At 33.9% G+C, this 21842-nt stretch overlaps 1 protein-coding gene across 1 annotated transcript; it reads right to left on the bottom strand.

The window, feature by feature from the left end:
* Positions 1-9922: 9922 nt before the first annotated feature.
* On the bottom strand, positions 9923-13240 carry LOC145108974 (zinc transporter 3-like). Its single transcript, XM_079046068.1, has 3 exons — positions 12560-13240; positions 10995-11144; positions 9923-10337 (listed from the first exon to the last, which is right to left on the bottom strand). The coding sequence occupies exons 1-3, from the start codon at positions 13169-13171 to the stop codon at positions 10032-10034; spliced, it is 1068 nt and encodes a 355-aa protein (XP_078902194.1). The 5' UTR covers positions 13172-13240; the 3' UTR covers positions 9923-10031.
* Positions 13241-21842: the final 8602 nt, after the last annotated feature.

The raw sequence follows: 21842 nt of genomic DNA on the forward strand, positions 1-21842 counted from the left end.
GGCTAACGGTGAGAAAGAGAGCACTAATGATATATACGTAGGCTGTACCCTCACTTTGAACGATTATTCTTTTCCCATCGACCTTATGCCAGTCTCCATAAAAAGCTTCGATGTCATCATCGGCATGGATTGGTTGAGCCCCAATCATGCTGATATCCTTTGTTACGAAAAATCTATCCGCCTCAACCTCTCTTCTGATGAAACTCTCGTAATTTACGGCGATAAACTCAGTTCGAACCTCCGTATCATTTCATGCATCCAAGCCCAGAAACTCCTGCGAAAGGAGTGTTATGCATTCCTAGCTCACGTCATTAACGAGAAGCAGGAAGTTAAAGACCTCAAGAGCATCCCCGAAGTCTGCAACTTTCCCGATGTTTTTCCCGAAGATCTCCCGGGAATCCCTCCCGAACGCCAAGTCGAGTTTTGTATCGACTTAGTCCCCGGAGCTACCCCCGTAGATAAATCCCCATACCGATTATTACCGTCAGAAATGCAGGAGTTATCCAGTCAGCTCAATGAGGTGCTCAGCAAAGGATTCATCAGACCGAGTTCCTCACCCTGGGGAGCCCCGATCTTATTTGTGAAAAAGAAGGATAGATCCTTTCGGATGTGCATTGACTACCGAGAGTTGAACAAGCTCACAGTCAAAAACCGTTACCCTATTCCTCGAATCGATGACCTCTTCGATCAACTTCAAGGAGCCAACTACTTTTCCAAAATAGACCTAAGATCAGGGTACCATCAGCTGCGAGTCCATGAGAGTGATGTTCCTAAGACAGAATTTCGGACTCGGTATGGTCACTATCGTAGATTTATCCAGAATTTCTCCAAAATTGCCAAACCCTTAACCACTCTGACTCAGAAAGGCATACCCTTTGGTTGGAGTGAAAAGCAAGACCCTGCATTCCAAACATTGAAGCAGGCCCTGTGCAGCGCACCTATCTTGTCTCTGCCTGAAGGGATAGAGGACTTCGTTGTCTACTGTGATGCATCCAATCAGGGCCTTGGCTGTGTGCTCATGCAACAGGGAAAATTCATTGCTTATGCCTCAAGACAGCTGAAAGCACACGAAGTCAACTACACAACGCACGACCTGGAATTAGGAGCAGTGGTCTTCGCACTGAAGATATGGAGACATTATCTCTACGGAACCAAGTGCACTATCTTCACTGGCCATAAAAGTCTGCAGCATATCTTTGACCAGAAGGAGCTGAACATGAGACAACGACGATGGGTTGAGCTACTCAGCGATTACGAGTGCGAAATCCACTACCATCCCGGCAAGGCCAATGTAGTAGCAGATGCCCTTAGCCAGAAGGAGTACTCAGGTCGTAGAGTGAAGGCACTGACCATGACTATCCATTCCCATTTATCCGCGCAAATCAAAGAGGCTCAGTTGGAAGCTTTAAAACCAGAGAACATGCCGGGTGAAGCCTTGAAAGGAATGGAAAAGAACCTAGAGATCAAGGGAGACGGAGTCTATTATTTCATGGACCGGATCTGGACCCCAAAGTTCGGTGGTTACAGAGAGATTGTAATGAACGAAGCTCACAAGACCAGATACTCCGTTCACCCAGGTTCGGACAAGATGTACCTCGATCTCAAGAAACTGTATTAGTGGCCGAACATGAAAGCAGAAATCGCTACCTTCGTGGGCAAGTGCCTGACTTGTGCCAAGGTGAAAGTCGAATATCAGAAACCCTCAGGTCTACTCCACCAGCCGGAGATACCTGAGTGGAAGTGGGAGAAAATTTCTATGGATTTTATCACCAAATTACCCAAGTCTCCGAGTGGGCACGACGCCATCTGGGTAATTGTCGACCGGCTAACTAAATCCGCTCACTTCCTACCAATCAAAGAAACTTTCAAAATGGAGAGACTCACACGAATCTACATCCTAGAGATAGTCCGACTGCACGGTGTGCCTGTGTCCATTATCTCCGATCGAGATAGCAGGTTCACTTCGAGGTTCTGGCAGTCACTAAAGAAAGATCTTGGAACTAAGCTGGATATGAGCACAGCTTACCATCCTCAGACTGATGGACAGAGTGAGAGAACAATTCAGACATTGGAAGATATGTTGAGAGCTTGCGTCATCGATTTCGGCGCGTCATAGGACACTCATCTTCCTTTGGTTGAATTTTCCTACAACAACAGTTACCATACCAGCATCAAGGTTGCGCCCTTCGAAGCCCTCTATGGTCGCAAGTGCAGATCCCCTCTGTGTTGGGCTGAGGTGGGTGACACGCAGCTAGCCAAGGGGCAAGTCCCTGACAGCACTCTCACTGGTCCAGAAATCATCTGCGAAACCACTGAAAAAGATCGTACAAATCCGAGAACGACTTAAGGCCTCACGAGATAGACAAAAGAGCTACGCCGATAAACGACGAAAACCCTTAGAGTTCCAGGTTGGTGACCGTGTTCTGTTGAAGGTCTTGCCCTGGAAAGGCATGATACGCTTCGGAAAGCGTGGAAAGCTAAATCCAAGATACATCGGACCCTTCGAGATCCTCGCTAGGATCGGTCCCGTAGCCTACAAACTTCGTTTACCGCAAGAACTTAGCAACATTCATCCTGTATTCCCTGTTTTGAATCTTAAGAAATGCGTATCCGACGAAACCTTTACGATTCCTCTCGACGAGATTGAAATCAACGAGAATCTGAACTTCGTAGAAGAACCAGTCGAAATCATGGATAGAGAGATCAAACGAACGAAACAAAGTCGCATCCCGATAGTGAAGGTTCGCTAGAATGCCAAGCGGGGACCTGAATTCACTTGGGAACGCGAAGATCAGATGAAACAGAAGTATCCACATCTCTTTTTTAATCCATGATTTGTATTCTATGTTCAAATTTCGGGACGAAATTCCCTCTAACGGGGGGATGATGTGACAACCCGGAACTTTTTCCGTTATCCTTACTCAATTTCCGTTAATCAAATTCGGGTTTTTATTTAATTCCGTTAAATTTGATAGTTTGGGAAAGACTTTGCGTTTAAATAAATCAATTCGGATTTATTTCTGTTCACGTGAGTATTATTTTTGGACTAACGGAATATTCTAAACTTAGTACATCAAAAGAATCGGTGTTAGGATGAATTTGTTGAAGTACTAGACATGAAACAAACCGAAAACCTCCTCAAAAAGGAGTTTTCGGTCAAGACCTTAGAGTTTTCGGTCAAGGGACCGAAAACCCCATCTTACATATATATTTAATGATTATTTGGATCATTCTTTCCTTTTCAAACCAGAAAACATCCATTCTCTCTCAAGTATCATCGAGTTCTTCACTTTGATCTTCAAGTTCTCGAAAAATGTAAGTGTTTCTTTCACCTTGAATCGTTGATAGATCTTCCTAACTAGCATCCCCCTTCGATTTCATCCATTAACTTCATCTTTTTGGGTTTAATCTTCAAGAACACCAAGAACACACGCTAGTGTTTTGGTCCAAAAATCAACTCTCTTAGCCTCTAAATCGTAAGTATTACTTTCTGCACTTATTATCTAGTTGAAACTCTTGCTTAAAGCCTTGAAATCGTCATTTTTCCAAGAACAAAAGGAGTTTTCGGTATAGTGCATCTCCTTAAACCGAAAACCCTAAAGAAAGGTGCCTTTAAGACCTTAAAACGCACTTAAGGCTTTGGATAATACTTTCACTTGGAGCTTTTGTTGGAAGGTGAAAGCCATCACCTCGCTCATCATGTTGTTTAGATCTTGCTAATAAGGAACTTTTGGGGCTTTTCAATATTTTCTTGATATTTAGTATGACTTGTGCTTGCCAAGCATTGAGACATCAGATCTGGACCTTGTGAGGTCGCTAGAGTTCAAAGGTCCCAGCTTTATTCAGCCACAAAAGAGTTATTGTGCTTAAACACCTTAGTTAGGGCTTTTATTGGAATTATGGAGCAAATATGCCATGCATGAACGTAAAGATCGAATCTTTACGTGACATTCGAACCTTGGAAGGCTAGATCTAGAGTTTGGAGGAGTAGATCTACCTTAAAACGTCTGGATGAGAATTGGATTATAGGAACTCGACGAGTCGATGAGCCGACTCGACGAGTCGGTTAGGGTTTGTCCTGATGGGCTGGATGCGCTGTGACTCGGCGAGTTGACGGGTCAACTCGAAGAGTTGAGCTGGGATTTCATGAGGTTTCTGAGGAAACAAGGGACTCGACGAGTTGTATGAATGCACTCGACGATTTTGGTCAACATGGACTGTTGACTCGAGTGTTGACTTATGTTGACTCTAGGGATTGGTCAAGATAGGGAATATGGGGACCATGGGGGGTAAAATGGTCTTTTACCCATCCCAAGAGTTAGAGAGAGGGAGAGAGAATAATCTTTGGTTTATTTAGGGTTGTGAATAGAGTATTAATTAGATATACTTATCCTATGTGTTAGGTGGAGGCTAGTTCGAGATTCGTGTACGAGGTTATTACTTGCTTGCTAACGAGGTGAGTCTTCTCACTAAACTTACCATGAGTGGTATCTATGTGTGACCGGAGGGTCTTATGTGCTTAATTGAGTTATGTTGTATTGTGCATTTTGTCTGTATGATATATATGTCATATTCTGTGTTTTACAGAGATAGGACCGGAGGGTCCAAACCGAGTTGCGGGACCGGAGGGTTTCCACTGAGACAGGATCGGAGGGTCCAAACCGAGTTGTGGGACCGGAGGGTTTCAACTGAGACACATGACCGGAGGGTCCATACCGAGTTATAGCCATGAGAGGCTTGTTATTTGTGTATGTGGTATTTTGGGGAACTCACTAAGCTTTGTGCTTACCGCCGGGTGTGATATGTGTTTCAGGTACTCTCAGGATCGTGGGAAGGCGTCGACATGATTGAACATACCTGTTCTAGACTGTGTTGAGGATTCTGGGATTTGACTTTATTATGGATTTGTGTTGACATTTGAGACATTTGTGGTTTTATGAAATATAATATATGAGTTTTGTGTGCTTTTAAAAATGAAAATTTTGGTTTGAAAATTTACGTCGTTACAAGTCTGCTGATATAAATCTAAATTTTTTCAGTTTGTTGTACAACCACTCATTTACTAATTCTGGCATATCTAATGGGATCTGGAGTAAGGAAGAAAAGAATTGAGCTACAGAGAAGTACCAACCACACTAGTTGCAAATTTGGTTGGGCAAAGTCGAGTCAACGACTTTAAAAAAAGGTGACTTTCTTGGAGGCAACCCACGTAGTTTTAGTTTGTATTTTGATGTTTTCAATAAAGAAATGGTTGCAGTTCCAAGCAAGTTTGGGAAAAATCAGAGGATCTTCAAAGTTGCTGAAATTCAGATTTTTCGTCAACATCTTCGTTAAAATCAGATTTTCTGTAACCTTAAGAAGTACATTCTTTCCTAGCTGCACCTTCTTGGTTTTACATGCTTTATTGAGTTGTTCATTCCTCTCTGAGCATTGAGAACAATACATCATTTTAAGCTTGAGGGTTAGTGTAAAAAAATTGCATTTTTGTTTAAAAAAAATATTTTTCAGTATTTTTTTTCAATTTTCACTTTTTACATTTTATTTTTTGCACTTGCATATATATATATATATATATATATATATATATATATATATATATATATATATATATATATATATATATATATATTATGCAGAAAATAAACACTAAAATAATTAGAAATAAAATATTTTTGTTTTTTTACTGCAGAAAAATAAAATCACAAACACAATTTTTTTTTTCAAATTTTTTATATGCAAGTGCAAAAAATAAAATGTAAAAAGTGAAAATTGAAAAAAAATATTTTTCAGTATTTTTTTTCAATTTTCACTTTTTACATTTTATTTTTTGCACTTGCATATAAAAAATTTGAAAAAAAAAATTATGTTTGTGATTTTATTTTTCTGCAGTAAAAAAACAAAAATATTTTATTTCTAATTATTTTAGTGTTTATTTTCTGCATAATATATATATATATATATATATATATATATATATATATATATATATATATATATATATATAATGATAAAAAAAATTTACAAAAAAAGTTACATGATATGAGGACATTCTTGCATTCGACAGCTGTATATAAATGGAAAATGAAAGTCTGAAGCGGTCGGATCGATAGTGGTAAGTACGGTAATAGTTCTCATAACTAGGAGTCGCAAAACACCGTGGTCTGAGACGTCGGCTGTAAAAAAATAAAAAAAAATGGCGTACCGAAACACTACGTAGGCGATAATAACACTTTCAAAATTATTTGCTTTTGAATGTTTAAAAAAAACCTTGCTTGACAAATCTGGACGTACAAAACACAGACCTATTTGTTGGAACGCGTTACCCTCGCGTTAACATAGAGCCTTATATTAGATCTAGACACTCAAAAAGAAAAAAAAGGATAGAACTGTCATATTTGATACCCAAGTTAAATTTCAAGCACTTAATTGAACAAGTCTAAACAAATTCAAAAAGGCGATTGAAGAACTCAAAGTCGAAGGCAAAAATATAAAGATTCAAGTTCAATCAATTCAGAAGCCATATCTAAGTCAAAAATGGTGCGAATGAAGAACTGTGTTATATGATATTTTTCGTTCTCAGAAAAGTGAAAGCATAGGAGATTGGCCCCTAGGGTTGGCTCACTGTTTCAGCGAAAGCTGATTTGACATGACGGGTTCTTAAGGATGCGTCGACCCTGGTCCTTAATTATCTTGTCTAGTGGACATCAAATTCTGAAATATGTTATATTTTTCTTGTAAGGCTAATTAATGTATAAAGTTTAAATAAAAGTTACAAGTGGTTTATTGGTTCACACCATCAAGCTTCTTCCTGACTTTGGGAATCTATGAAAGATGGAAGGTATTGTGATGATTGTCTAGGTAATGGTTCCATTAGAGCTTCCCTTGGTGTTAAGTCTGGTGATGTGAAAAAAAAAGTGAAGAGTTTTTAATTCAAGTTTTTAGTTGTCTTTTATATATTTCAGCTTTTATTCTAAATTCTTTTTAGGTCATCTACATATTTCTATTTGTTTACAATGTTTAATCTTTTTAATACTTGACGACAATTCAGGTTCAAGCTTGGGGAGATTTGATGGATGCTATTTTATGCATCTTTTAGGGTAGCTTTTATTAGAATTTAGCACAATATTTTTCATATTTGCATGTAATTAGTTTAAATAATGTTCAACTCATGTCTTTTGTCAAATTCCTGTACTGTTAGCGTTTTTGTGTCGTTTTCAGATAATTCGAGTGGAGTAATACTTTGGAGCAGCTTTGGATGTGTTTGATGGAGCATTTGAGTTAATTGGAGCTTGGAACTTATAAACGATTCTAAGGAATGCTTGGAAGCTGCTTTGGTCAAGAAAAAATCGATCGAATTTCCTACGAAGATAGATTGCTACATTCAAAGCCTAGAGGATGTTGTTGGAAGCTTTGACCACTTGTCAGTGTTTTGACCATATCCCATGACTCATAACTTCGATTGACGAGATTCAAAATGTTCCAGAAACTAGATAGAATTTTGGATGACTTTTGTGTTTGTGAAAAAACAAAAATTCGAGCATATTTTTGCCAATCCGAGATCGCATTTCCATGAGGCAACTCAAAAAATATTGAAAATAGCATTGTACTTCATTAACTGATAAATCTGGAGATTTTGAAAAAAAATGTGATTGCATTTTTATGTATATGTGATCGTATTTTTGGCTAACTTGCTCCAGAAGCTTCTAACATGCATATAAATATAACCCCTCTGATCAGATTGAACCAAAGTCGATTCCTGAAGCTCCAGACGATGAAAAAGACGATTTATAAGGCAATTTCTCTCCGATTTCAGTGATTTTTGAAGATCTGAAAGCTGAGGATCATCTACTACACTTTGTTTACGAAATTTAAATAGTTAGCTTCTCTTTTTATTAGTTTTAATTTATTTTTAGCCATGTCTGGCTAAAACCCTAGTTTTCAGTTCTACATTAGACTAGTACTTTTCATGTGAGCAGTTATCAGATTTGGTTATCATTGTGTGCTTCAATCAAGTTGTTTCAGTTTTAATATTAATGAATGTTTGATTTTTAATTCTTGTTAGTCTGATCACCTAGCTAGGGCTTATTCATTCCAGCTAATTAGTTAATAGAATCTGTAATTGTTCTTGTCAACTGATAATAAGTAAAAAGTATCAGATTGGTTCCGTGTTGGGATTTAACTCTGATATAAACTGAAATTTCATACCTTTATGCTTCCGAGCTTGTGAGAAGTATCAGGTATTACTGGGAATTAATTTTACACAAATTTTAATGCAACTTTTCTGATCTTAATTAAGAGTTTGTTTAGTTAGACAGTAAAAAGTTAGGGTTAACAGAAGAGCTTATTTTGGTTAATTTAACTAGGTAAAAGAGATTTTAATGCAACTTTTCTGATTTTAATGCAACTTTTCTGATCTTAATTAAGAGTTTGTTTAGTTAGACAGTAAAAAATTAGGGTTAACGGAATAGCTTGTTTTGGTTAATTAAGAGTTTGCAATTTTAGTTTTTAATTAATAATCAAAACACCCTCTTTTTATATTTTTATGTTTTAATGACTAGTATGTGCTTTATGTAAGAGGCATTGACCATTAGGTTGTGTCCCTGAAGATTCAACTCTACTTACCTGTGCTATCCTTTAGTGCAACCAAGCAGTGAAAATATTAGTTGCTTAAATCGTGCGCGACAACGATTTAACAAGTATCAAAATAGATCATAAGATATGATATATAAAATCGTGTACATTTATTTAGACTAAAAGGGTTTTGTCTTTTATATAAATGTACATGAGCTTTATATCTTATAAAGATTGAAAGATTTTTTATAAAACTTTTTGTCTTCTTCATTTTTCTGTAGATTTTGAGATGGGACAAGAGGGATCGTCTTGTGCTTATTTTATTTAGAAAGACATTCTTGACAAAATAGTTAAGTATAGGGTATTAGAGATATGGTGTGTCTTAAAGTGTTAAGACACATTGGATAAAGATTTACATGTTAAAGACTTTCATCCTCTCACTCTCCACCTCATGCAAATTTGTCAATTCTTCCTCTCTATGTTCTTTTCTCTTAATTAGTTAAGACAAAAATAAAAAAGAAAGGTGATACTTGCCTTCTCTCCTTTAAGACAAAATTGTCTTTTGTTCTCAAAGGTTTATAGTCTTTTTGTTATAAGAAGAACTAACATTCAAGTCTCTTGGTAATTGTTTGTGGATATCTTTAGAGGAGTTCTATTTTTGTTCTTTCCATCTTCTTTAACGGTCATAAACCTTCCACGATAAACCAAAAGCCACGAAGGATATTATTTCTTTTCTTTTTATGGTTGTTAACATGTTCATGTAAAATGATGATGTTGTGGAACTAAAATAGTTTTATGTTATTCAAATTTTAAATGTTTCCGTTGTCATGTATGTGTTTTTAAATTCGATTTTTGAATAAAACCCAACAAATAAACACTGACCTCGTATAATTGTTGGTGATTTTGTAATTAATTTTGTTAATGGATCCTAACTTATAGATTTGTGATTATGTGAATATGCCTCACTGTAACAATTCCATATCGGTGATAAAAGTGGCAATTAAGCAAAATTATTAAATTGTTTACACATATCATGTTCCCATGCCATTCACTAGCATTGCAAGAATCTATTACATATTATTCAAGGAAAAATATGAGAAGCATCAACCCATACATGTTTCAAATACATCAGAAACAAGTTAGTGGAATCCGAAGGCATTATTTGATGCAAACTCCATAGAGACTACTGTATTATCTCAAATATAGATAACAACTTCATTTTATTAATTAATGATTATAATAATCATAATTTGCACCCAACACCGTCAAAATAAAATATTACAACGTATAACAACAAAACAAATCAAAACATTATTTTGCCGCATACCGCTGATTATGTAATCCATATTAAATAATCAGTTTCAAAACACACATCCAAAAAAATATCAAAACACAGAGTTATAAATATATGAAAACAAATAATCGCTTTACACCCGCACTATATTTACAAATAAATAAAGTCAAGCCCACTTTGCAAGCAACGACATAAGACCAGCACCTAAAAGAAGAGAAACATTTGAACCAATCAGAAGCGTCTTCTTCTTTTGCAAACGTGGGTTCATAAAGTCTGGTGAAAGAAGGTCCACAAGTGCCATATAGATTAAGATTCCTGCTGATGCAGAGTTTAATACACCCTCTACTATTAGTGCAGTAGAACTATTTTCGTCGTACGAATTGGTTACTATTATCCCAATGACAATACCAATAGGGGTTGTAAGGCTAAAAAGTGCTCCCATTATAATTACAGATAATGACTTTAATTCCGCCTGCAAGAAAGTTTGAAATAATTATATTGTCATCTTTTTTATAAAGAAAAAGATATAACAATAAGAAATTCTTAACTAAAAATACCATAAAAATTTATATATGCTTCTCTAGCTAGAGGGTAGTCAACTAGTGACAAAGATGGTTTCTATGTTAGAACTAGGTTTTCTATATAAATATGGATTAGTTTAGTGATACAACACTAATCATGAAATACATAACTTGAAGAACTGTTAAATGTTTTAACATAATTATTTTAATCTTGTATTTAATATCAATGAAAAGTTATTTATGAGATAATTTGTTATGTTATTATTTTTTTCATGACAATTAATATAATCATGTACATAACTACGAGAGATGTTAAAAGTATCAACATGATTTTAGTTTTACATTTGAAACAAAATTAATGAAAGGTTTTGTAGTGGGTTATTTGTTATCTATGAATTCTTTCATGTAAAAAAAAAAAAAAGGTTGAACCTGTGGGCTATGGCTAGAATATAATGTACTGAATCTTTGGTAATGTATTCTTTATACGTTTTTTTCATCATTTGTATATAGAATCGATGGGTCGGCAGCTCGAGTCTAGTAATTGTTCTTCAATCAATTAATCATCTTATACATTTTCTGACATGAACAATTGGTATTGAGATTAATACCTGAAAGATGCATCCTCCAAGACCTATTCCTTCAAAAAATTGGTGGAAAGTCAATGCAATGACTAGTGGTTTTATGGTTTTTGGACTTTCAGAAGCACCCATAGACAATCCTATAATAACTGAATGAACAATGATGCCCAATTCCAGCACCTGCAGTAATCACAAGTGTAGTATACAAGTTTTTAGGGAAAAGAATGCAAATTATGTGATTCATATACATTGTTACATATAATGTGTTATTAGAAATAGGTTGAAACGAAGACACTAAATAAAATAAAAACGTAAAAACACTACTTTTATGTTATTATTTTGCTATAAATTTTGTATATATTGGTTTATGTTATTATTCAATAATGAACGCATATTTTTACATTTTCATTTTATTTATTGTCGTCATTTATGTCACTGGCTAGTTACTAGAAATATTGATTTTCTATTGAAAATGCATACCCTTTCCAAATCAAATGCATATCCAAATAAAAACTTCATTCTAAGAAAACGGAAATTTGGCCCGACAAACTACATTTGACGCATCTGAAGGTTTTTTTTTAAAAAATAATAATAAATAAATACTTGTAACTAACAAAAAACTAAAAAACACCAAAATTAAAAATTTCACAAACCCTAAATTCCTAATCAAAAACTATAATTTTCTCTCATTATATACTTCATATACTTCAAGATCTTTCATAAATAAATTACCTTTTATAGCAACACCTTTTCATTGATAAAAAATTACTATATATATGTATACCCTAATTTATTTTTCTTAATCGGCCATCAATTATATATTTAACAAAAAATTGGAGTTCTACTAAGTAGTAATTATTAGAAAACATGTTGTGAGCCTTCAATGTCTTGTTTTCGAAGATTCCCTTATATCTCAGTATATACAAGTGGTCATTTTTATCATATGGAAAGTAAATATAGCTAAGATAGAATCTTGATTTCATTGATTCCCGAATATCTCAGTATATACAAGTGGTCATCCTTAATTATCATATGGAAAGTAAATATCTACCTAAGATATTCTAGGAGTATCTAAGTTACACAAATAAATGTGATATACACCATATACATAAAATAATAGATGTTATACATTTTACCATTAGTAATTTCACTTCGTAAATATACTTGTATAATGCTATTATTCTCATCTTTCTCAGTTTGATTTAGAGTCCCTTGATCAATCCAAACAAACGCCTAAATGTGAATTGTATCAAAATATTTTAAAATCTCATGTTTAATTAATTAACACATTTATATAAATAAATTACCGATATTGTGTTCATGCAATACAAAAGCTTAATGTTTCAAATATGCTTTTTTACTTCTTTGAGACAGATGACTTCGCACGCTAAAGCTATGGTCAACAGATTCTTTTCACGCTTGACATTAATGGCTTGTTTCTTGCTATCCAATAATATTTTGACTATTGAAACCAGGAATCAACGTCCTAATCAAATAATGGGTCCTTAATTTAACTTTAAGATTTATAGGACAAATATAAAAAACTTATATAATTTCCAGAAAACGTACAGGAGGAAGAAGATGAATTAATTTACCTTGGAAACAATTCGATAGCGATCAACTTGTGATAAACCCGAAGAACCATCCTCAACATGGGTCATAGATCCATGAGCATGTCCATGAGATGCATGAGTATGAGCAGCCACTTGACCACTAGGCGCCTGGTTTATCTCCTCATCTCCATAATTCTTTATGCGTGCTTGTGTATGAGATCTGACCTGATAAGCCGCGGATGAAGTCTCAAACAAGAGAGTCAGAATGGTTGCGACCATCGCAACAAAACCTGTAAACGGGAATTCTCCCCATGGGTGTTCTTTCAAACAAGGAGATGTTAAGGTCTCGAATGCATCAGGGAGTATATGAATGAAACCAGTAGCCAATATGACTCCAGCAGCGAATGCCTTGATTATAAAGAAACCATCTTTCTCCGGACTTAGTGCTGGAACGATTTTTCCGATGAAGGGTATACAAACACCGATGCCACCAAATATGAGGATTGAAGCAAGAGCAATGAGTTTATACTTGAGTGCTTCACTCTTTTTGCCCTCGTCTTCTTCTCGTTCGCAAGTGCACTCGGCGAAAACATTGGTGGTGATTATGATTAAGAGCAAGAAAACAAACAAATTTTGCCTTTGCAAGTTCATCATTGAAAAAGTGTCGGTCAAAACTCAAAAGTGAAAGAAAGAAAAAGAGAATAATTGTTTAATTGTTGTGAAAATAAAGTAATTACATGAAGTATTTATAGGCCATCAGGAAGTGTCGTCGAACTGAATTTGTGACTAACTAGTTAATTGATAACTTATAAACTAATTAAAAAACAGCACTAACATTTGAGAATTTTTTAAAACCTTTTTACTTTTAATTATAAGATAAAAATGTCAAATGAGAGAGAGAGAGAGAGAGAGAGAGAGAGAGAGAGAGAGAGAGAGAGAGAGAGAGAGAGAGAGAGAGAGAGAGAGAGAGAGAGAGAGAGAGGCTTTTAATCCAAAAATTATTAAGAAAGATTTTGGTTTTTATAAAAAATTTCTTCCAAACATTTACATAAAAACAAAAACTATACCTTTCAACTTTGGCTATCTATTCACTTTCCTAACCGATGTCCTAATCAAACAAACATTGACTTTCCTAATTATCTTCAGTGCTCAGTTCTGTTAAAAAATTTTAATTTCATATTTTAATAATTTTTATCATAAAGAATTTATCTTTTTATCATAAAGAACTGCAATTAATTGGTAATGTTGTAAATAATTTATGCATGACATAATAATTGGTGCATGGTAAATTTGTCAAAATTTCTAACTAGTTATAATTATATGTTAGTAAAATTTGTAGTATAAATACACATCCATTGTACCTTCATTGTAAAGTATGAAACACACCTAAAGTTACATTTTCGTAAGTGATATAACTTTCTTATTTTTTCTAAATATTATTTCTTCTCAATTAAAGTTCTTATCAAGGTTACTAGTTTGGTTTAGTTTAAAGTTACATTAATTACGCTTAATTTATAACACAATATCAACACGAAAGTTCAAATCAATGTTATTTAACAAGTGGAAATCACATCTATCTTAATCAAGGTATGTATTACTTAGTAAAAACATTATTAATTATAAAAACCTTCATCATATTAAAATAATAATAATACTAATGAATTTATAAAACTTATACATTATGGACTACTAACGATTTTTATTTCTTATACTAACAATTGTTTATGTATTCTAATTTTTATTTATACTAACATTACATTATGCAACTAACTTTTATTTATGCATACTAACATTCACATTATGCAAATAACTTTTATTTATGCATACTAATATTTAAATTATGCAATTAATTTTTATTTATATATACTTACATTTATTTATACATGTCAATGTTTATTCATATTTTAGATACTCTTCATATATATACTAACATTTATTTATGCTCCCTGGTTTCAAGTATAGACATGATGTGGTTCGGGATGTTCTCTTTGATGCTTGTCGGCGTGCTGGTATTTCTGTGAAGAAAGAAGCGCCAGTGAACTTTTTGACGGACCCGCAGGATGGAAGGTCCACACTTAGACCGGCTGACATTTTGGTCTTTGGATGGATAGGAGGGAAGCATGCGTGCGTGGATCTTACTGGGGTCTCTCGTCTCGTTGGTTTGGGGAGCGGGGGTTTCACAGCTGGGCATGCCGCTTTGAAAGCCGTTGCGTGCAAAGTGGTAAAGCACGAGAATGCATGTATAGCAAATCAACATGTGTTTGTTCCTTTTGCATTCGATACATTTGGTTTTCTCGCACCAGAGGCGGTGGAGCTCCTCAATAGAGTCCAACGGGTCATGCATTCTAATGTCATATCTCCTAGATCCACAAATGTAGTTTTCAAAAGAATTGGTTTTGCTATCCAGAAAGGGCTAGCGGCGCAGCTTGTTGCCCGTTTGCCTTCAATCGATATGTATTGAACTATACAATTAATGATAATATTTCATCTAAAAAACAAAAAAAATTAGTAAAATTATACCAAGTAAAATTATGTATTAGTTATAAGTCTTATTAAATGATTTATAATGTACATATACATATATACACAACGTGTATATATATATATATATATATATATATATATATATATATATATATATATATATATATATATATATATATATGCAACGGTTATAAACAGCAAAAACAACGGCTATATTTTTTTACTATAAATAAACATCTTTACCCTGCTTATTCTACCCACAACAAATATTTTTCTCTTTTATCAAACAAATCAATTTCAAAAAATCAAGCTTTAAGATGTTTCATCCTTTTGTGATAATCATGACTATAATAGTCATGTTTCTTTTCATCGCAATTCATAACATCGAAGATAATATGGAATTGCATCTACTTTTAGGCTTGTATGTAATTTTAGCTTTACCGCTTGTTTTTTGTGTAATATTTATTGAAATAAATGGATTTTAATTTTAATTTTTTATTTTGTTTAAAATTTATAGTTACAATATGTCCAACATTGCAAAGCTCGAGTTTGCAGCACTTGAAGTTAGTGGAAAAATTATGTGCCATGGATGATATATGTAAAAATGCATCTTGAGTCCATGGGAATCTCAAATGCTATATATGAATTTAATAATTGCTTGCACAAGACAAAGCAAAAGCACAACTTTTCATTCGTAATCATATTGATGAAATGTTGAGATTTGAATATCTTGATGTTACTGATCCAAGTATTCTCTAGAATCTTTTGAAAGAAAGATTCGATCATCAAAAGGAAGTTATACTTCCAAATGCTAGAGATGAATGGAGAACATTGAGGTTTCAAGACTTCAAGAAAGTAAATGAGTACAACTCAGCTTTGTTCAGAATATATTCACAACTCAAGTATTGTGGACAAGAAGTTACTGATGAAGATATGTTGGAGAAAACTTACTCCACATTTCATGCAACAAACATTACCTTGATGCACCAATATCGTTTGCAAAAGTTCACAAGATATTCTGAACTGAATGCATGCTTGCTTGTTACATAGCAAAACAATGAGCTCTTGATGAAAAACCATGAATCTCGTCCAACGGGATCAGTAGCACTTCCTGAAGCAAATGCTACAAATACTGATGGTCATCAAAACAATACACGTGGACGAGTGTGTTGTCGTGGTCGAGGACGAGGACGAGGTTATGTCTATTTTAATCGAAACCAAAGCCATGATCAGAACCATAATTTTGGTCATGGACAAGGTAATAATCGTGGTCGTGGCCAGAAAAGAAATAACTACCAATCTTCACAAAGAAATAATGTCCATACACAAGACAAGGCCAAAGTGTCAAGGCATGATGCTGAGACATCACAAAAATCTGATGGTTCATGTTATAGATGTGGTAGCACAGGCCATTGGTCAAGGACCTATCGCACACCTGCACATCTTTGTCAACTTTATCAAAAGTCCATTAAAGGAAAAGGAAAAGAAGCAAACCTCATTGATAATTTTGAATTCACTCCACTAACTTTTGATTTCTGTAATGACATAGAAGACATAAACTAAAAATTTCTATTATTGTTCTAGTAAACCTGTTTTTCCTTCATTTGTTTTTCATGTAATGTCTTTCCTAAAATAAATGAACTTTCTTTATAATAATTATTATGATTATGTTTATTCACTTATTATTTCTTTCATATGTGAAGTTTAATATGAATCCAACTTGAACACAACACCAAGAAAAGGTTAGAGATATTTGTGTAGCAGATAGTGGTAGTGCGCATACTATTCTGAAATCAAAGAAATATTTTTCAAAATTAGTACCAACAAAAACAGTCATACATACAATATCAGCTCCTGCCGACTTGATAGAGGAAACTGGGAAAGCCTATTTTATATTACCAAATGATACAAGCTTTTCTATAGAAAATGCCTTATTTTCTCTAAAGTCTAATAGAAACTTACTAAGTTTCAATGACATATATTTCAAAGGATATGACACAAAAACTGTGACCATTGAAAATAAGAAATATACATATATTATAGACAAAAACCATGTGCTTGAAAAACTATCAACACTTAATTCTGGTCTGCATTATACATATATACATATGATTAAATCAAATATGGTAATCAAAGGAAAACATTGTGATCCTAGTACATTCAGTTTATGGCATGATAGGTTGGGCCACCCAGGATTAACAATGACGTGAAAGATAATTGAGAATACACATGGGCACCCCTTCAAGGACCAAAAATTCCCTCAATCCAATAGCGTAAGACCATGTACATCTTGTTCCCTTGGAAAGTTAATTACAAAACATTCTCCAATGAACGTTGAAAGGGAGTTACCTAGACTTCTAGAAAGAATTCAAGGTGACATATGTGGTCCGATTCATCCACCATCTGGACCATTTAGATACTTTATGGTCTTAATCAGTGTTCTAAAAGGCGCGTCATGGCGCGCGCCAAGGCGTGCCATGGCGTGAGGCGTGGCGTCGCCGTTACGAAAAGTTTCATAACGTTGTTGTTAGGCGTAGCGCATGGAAAGGCGTGATATGGCATACCATGGCGTGTTATGGTGTGTGTTTTTTTGTTTGAGGCACGTTTTTTTTCTCTTTGTTATGTTTTTTTCTAATTGGGGATACAAGTATTGTGTTTTTTGTTAACTTTTTGTTATTAGGTATTGATATAACACTTTTAAAAAGTAGTTATATTTAACATAAATTTATATTTATGTGGTAATATAATTATAAATTAATACAAAATCGGTGTCTTACATCACGCCTTGAAAAACGTCATGGATCGCCATGGCTCGTTAAGCTTGAAGTTTGGCCTTGCCGTCACGCCACGCCTCACGCCAATTAGAATATTGGTCTTAATAGATGCATCCAGCAAATGGTCTCATGTTTTCCTATTATCAACTCGTAATATGGAATTTGCAAAGTTTCTTGCTCAAATTATTAAATTAAGGGCACATTTCCCTGATTATACTATCAAAAGAGTGAGAATTGATAATGCTGGTGAATTTACTTCACAAGCATTTAATGACTATTGTATGTCTGTAGGAATTGTTGTTGAGCATCCAGTTGCTCATGTACACACACAAAATGGTTTAGCCGAATCACTGATTAAACGTCTCCAGCTAATAGCTAGACCATTGATAATGAGGACCAAACTTCATGTTTTTGTTTGGGGCCATGCAATCTTACATGCTAGATCATTAATATGCATGAGACCAAGCTCATACCATGTACATTCTCCACTACAAATTTCTTTTGGTAAAGATCCAAATATATCCCATTTGAGAATTTTTAGGTGTGTAGCATATGTCCCTATTGCACCACCTCAACGGACAAAAATGGGTCCTCAAAGAAATTTTGGTTATGAGTCAGTCTTTATTATAAGATATCTAGAACGATTAACAAGTGATGTTTTTACAGCACGCCTAGCAGATTGCCAATCTGATGAGGCAAATTTCCCATTCCTAGGGAAGAAAAGAAGATTCTAGAAAAGGATGTGTCATGGCATGAGCCTTCTTTATCATATCTTGACCCTCACACAAAGCAATGTGACATGGAAGTTCAAAAGATAATGCATTTCCAAGAAATGGAAAATTAATTACCTGATGCATTTACTGACACAAAAAGGGCGACTAAATCATATATACCAGCAGTCAATGTTCCAGCTCGAATTGAAATTCCACATGGACAATCTGATGATAAAGTCACTCAAGAGTCTAAAATACGCCTAAAGAGTGGAAGGCCATTTGGTTCTAAGGATAAGAACCCATGAAAAAAAAAAGAGAAGCAGAAAATACACTAGATCATGAGGAAAGTGTTCATAGAGAAACATGAATTATTCAAATTCCCCCAGGAAAGGAGGATGATGCACAAAATTATGGTCAAACAAATAGAATATGTAACCAAAATGAAACTGACAATATAAGTGCAATATTTTCTTATTCAGTTGCATGTGATATTATGAATGATGATCCCGAACCACAATCTGTCATGGAATGTCAAAGAAGAAATGATTAGGCTAAATGGAAGGAAGTTGTGCAAGTTGAATTAAATTCTCTTAACAAGAGAAAGGTTTTTGGGACCATTATCCTCACACCTAGAGTTGTGAAACCATTAGGATATATATGGATCTTCGTACGAAAAAGAAATGAGAAAGACAAAATTATAAGATACAAGGTCAGGCTTGTTGCTCAAGGTTTCTCTCAAAGACCTAGAATTGATAATGAGGAAACTTATTCACCGGTAATGGATGCAACCACCTTTAGATATTTAAGCAGCTTGGCAGTCTCTAAAAATTTAGAGATGCGTCTTATGGATGTTGTTACAACTTACTTGTATGGATCACTTGATAGTGATATCTATATGAAAATCCCTGAAGGATTTAAATGCCTGAAGCATTAAGTGCAAAACCCAAAGAAATGTGTTCTATAAAACTACAAAGATATTTGTATGGGTTAAAGAAATATGGGCGCATGTGGTACAATCATTTAAGCGATTATTTGACAAGTAAAGGTTATAAAAATAATACTATTTGTCCATGCGTATTTATTAAGAAATCAACATTCGGATATGTGATCATTGCTGTCTATATTGATGATCTAAACATTATTGGAACAAATAAAGAAATCCTTGAAGTGATTGAACTTTTGAAGAAAGAATTTGAAATGAAAGACCTTGGAAAAACCAAATATTGTCTTGGTTTACAAATTGAGCATATGCCTAACGGAATACTTGTGCATCAATCAAATTACACAGAAAGAGTCTTGAGATGTTTCCAATATGGACAATGCCAATCCTTTAAGCACTCCAATGGTTGTTAGATCATTAAATATTGACAAGGATCCATTTCGTCCATGCGAAGAAAATAAAGAAGTCCTTGGTCCAAAAGTACCATACCTTAATGCAATTGGAGCTCTTATGTATCTTACCAATTGTACTTGACCTAACATTTCTTTCGCTATAAAATTGCTAGAAAGATTTAGTTCATCCCCAACAAAAAGACATTGAAATGGAATCAAACATATTTGTCGATACCTTCGAGGAACTGGTGATTTAGGGTTATTTTATCTAACAGTTCAAAACAAGGCTTGATTGGTTATGCAGATGCAGGTTATTTGTCTGATCTCCATAAAGCTAGATCTCAAACTGGATACGTATTCATGAATGGAGGTACTGCAATTTCCTGGCATTCACAAAAGCAAACACTTATTGCCACATCCTCAAATCATGCTGAAGTAATTGCACTAAATTAAGCTAGTAGAGAATGTACATGGTTAAGATCGATGACACAACTAGTTTTAACTTCATGTGGACTTGAAAAGGATATAGGTCCAACTTTAATGTATGAAGATAACTCAGCATGTGTCACTCAAATGAAAGAAGGATATATCAAAAGCGACAGGACAAAACATATACCTCCAAAGTTTTTCTATTACACTCAAGAGCTTATAAAGAACCATCAAGTTGAAATCAAATATGTTCAATCCAGCAACAATGCAGCATACCTTTTTACGAAGGCACTTCCTACTGCAATCTTCAGGAAACATGTCCATGGCTTCGGAATGCGACATGTGCGTAGAATATAATGTAACAGATGTCTAAATAAGGGGGAGTCAACTATACACTACACTCTTTTTCCCTTCGCTAAAACTTTTTCCCACTGGGTTTTCTTTAGCAAGGTTTTTAATGAAGCAGTACGTCAAAGTTGAACGCTAAATTTGAAATGATGTCGTTCAAGGGGAGTGTTGTAAATAATTGGTGGATGACATAATAATTGGTACATGGTAAATTTGTCAAAAATTCTAACTAGTTACAATTATATGTTAGTAAAATTTGTAGTATAAATACACCTCCATTGTAAATGATGAAACACACCTAAAGTTACATTTTCATAAGTGATATAACTTTCTTATTCTCTCTAAATATTCTTTCTTCTCAATTAAAGTTCTTATCTAGGTTACTAGTTTGGTTTGGTTTAAAGTTACATTAATTACGCTTAATATATATATATATATATATATATATATATATATATATATATATATATATATATATATATATATATATGTATGTATAGTGCTAGGTTATTTTGTTTCTTACATCTATTGTGTGCCCGTAAGCACAATTCTACACCAACGGATGAATAAAATCAATGGTCATGATCTGAGGGTCTACGAAAATGAAGAGTGTTTTGTTCAATTAACCTACATTAAAAAGGAAATTTCCGGATTTTAAGGGATAATTAATTTCCTTTTTTTAAATCTGAATTTTTTTAATTAATTCAAATTTAATTCTATTATAATTTCTAATACTAACCGATTTTATTCTGTCAGAATGACAGAGAGTCAAACATAAACAAGTAAATATATTTTCGATTATATTCTTGCATAATATGGTTCATTCAATATATTTTTTATAATTAACATGATTAAAGAATTATATAACATATTATCAAGAATAACATTTTATAAAGAATACGGATTTTATCTGTTAAGAATCACTAATTACATTAATTCGTAAAGAATAAGACTAAACAATTATTACATTCATTCTGGAAAAAAAAATGATTAATAATGGTTTAAGAATTATATTTATTCTTAAAGATTAAAACTAAGAATGGTTAAAAAAATAAAAATAAAAACATCAAAATCTAACAAAAAGACTAATCCATTCTGAAAGAATACATTATGCTAGAATACTCTCGTTCTCCATCTTTTCTTCTTTTTCCACATCAATGGCAGCCTCTTCAAAATCTATATCCACAAATAAAACATAATCAACTTTAAAATATTAAAACTTTTAGTATATTCTAAAAGAATAAA

The sequence above is a fragment of the Lactuca virosa genome, chromosome 4 (genome assembly GCF_052849685.1).
Source record: "Lactuca virosa cultivar CGN04683 chromosome 4, Lactuca_virosa_CGN04683_v6, whole genome shotgun sequence".
NCBI lineage: Eukaryota > Viridiplantae > Streptophyta > Magnoliopsida > Asterales > Asteraceae > Lactuca > Lactuca virosa.

Bases quoted from the DNA above. Each gene is read 5' to 3' on its own strand.
- LOC145108974 (XM_079046068.1), bottom strand. From the start codon at position 13,171: ATGATGAACTTGCAAAGGCAAAATTTGTTTGTTTTCTTGCTCTTAATC. The intron at 11,145-12,559 runs GTAAATTAATTC...TGATTACTGCAG, and splicing joins GCTATCGAATTGTTTCCAAG to GTGCTGGAATTGGGCATCAT. The intron at 10,338-10,994 runs GTATTAATCTCA...ACTTTCTTGCAG, and splicing joins TTGGAGGATGCATCTTTCAG to GCGGAATTAAAGTCATTATC.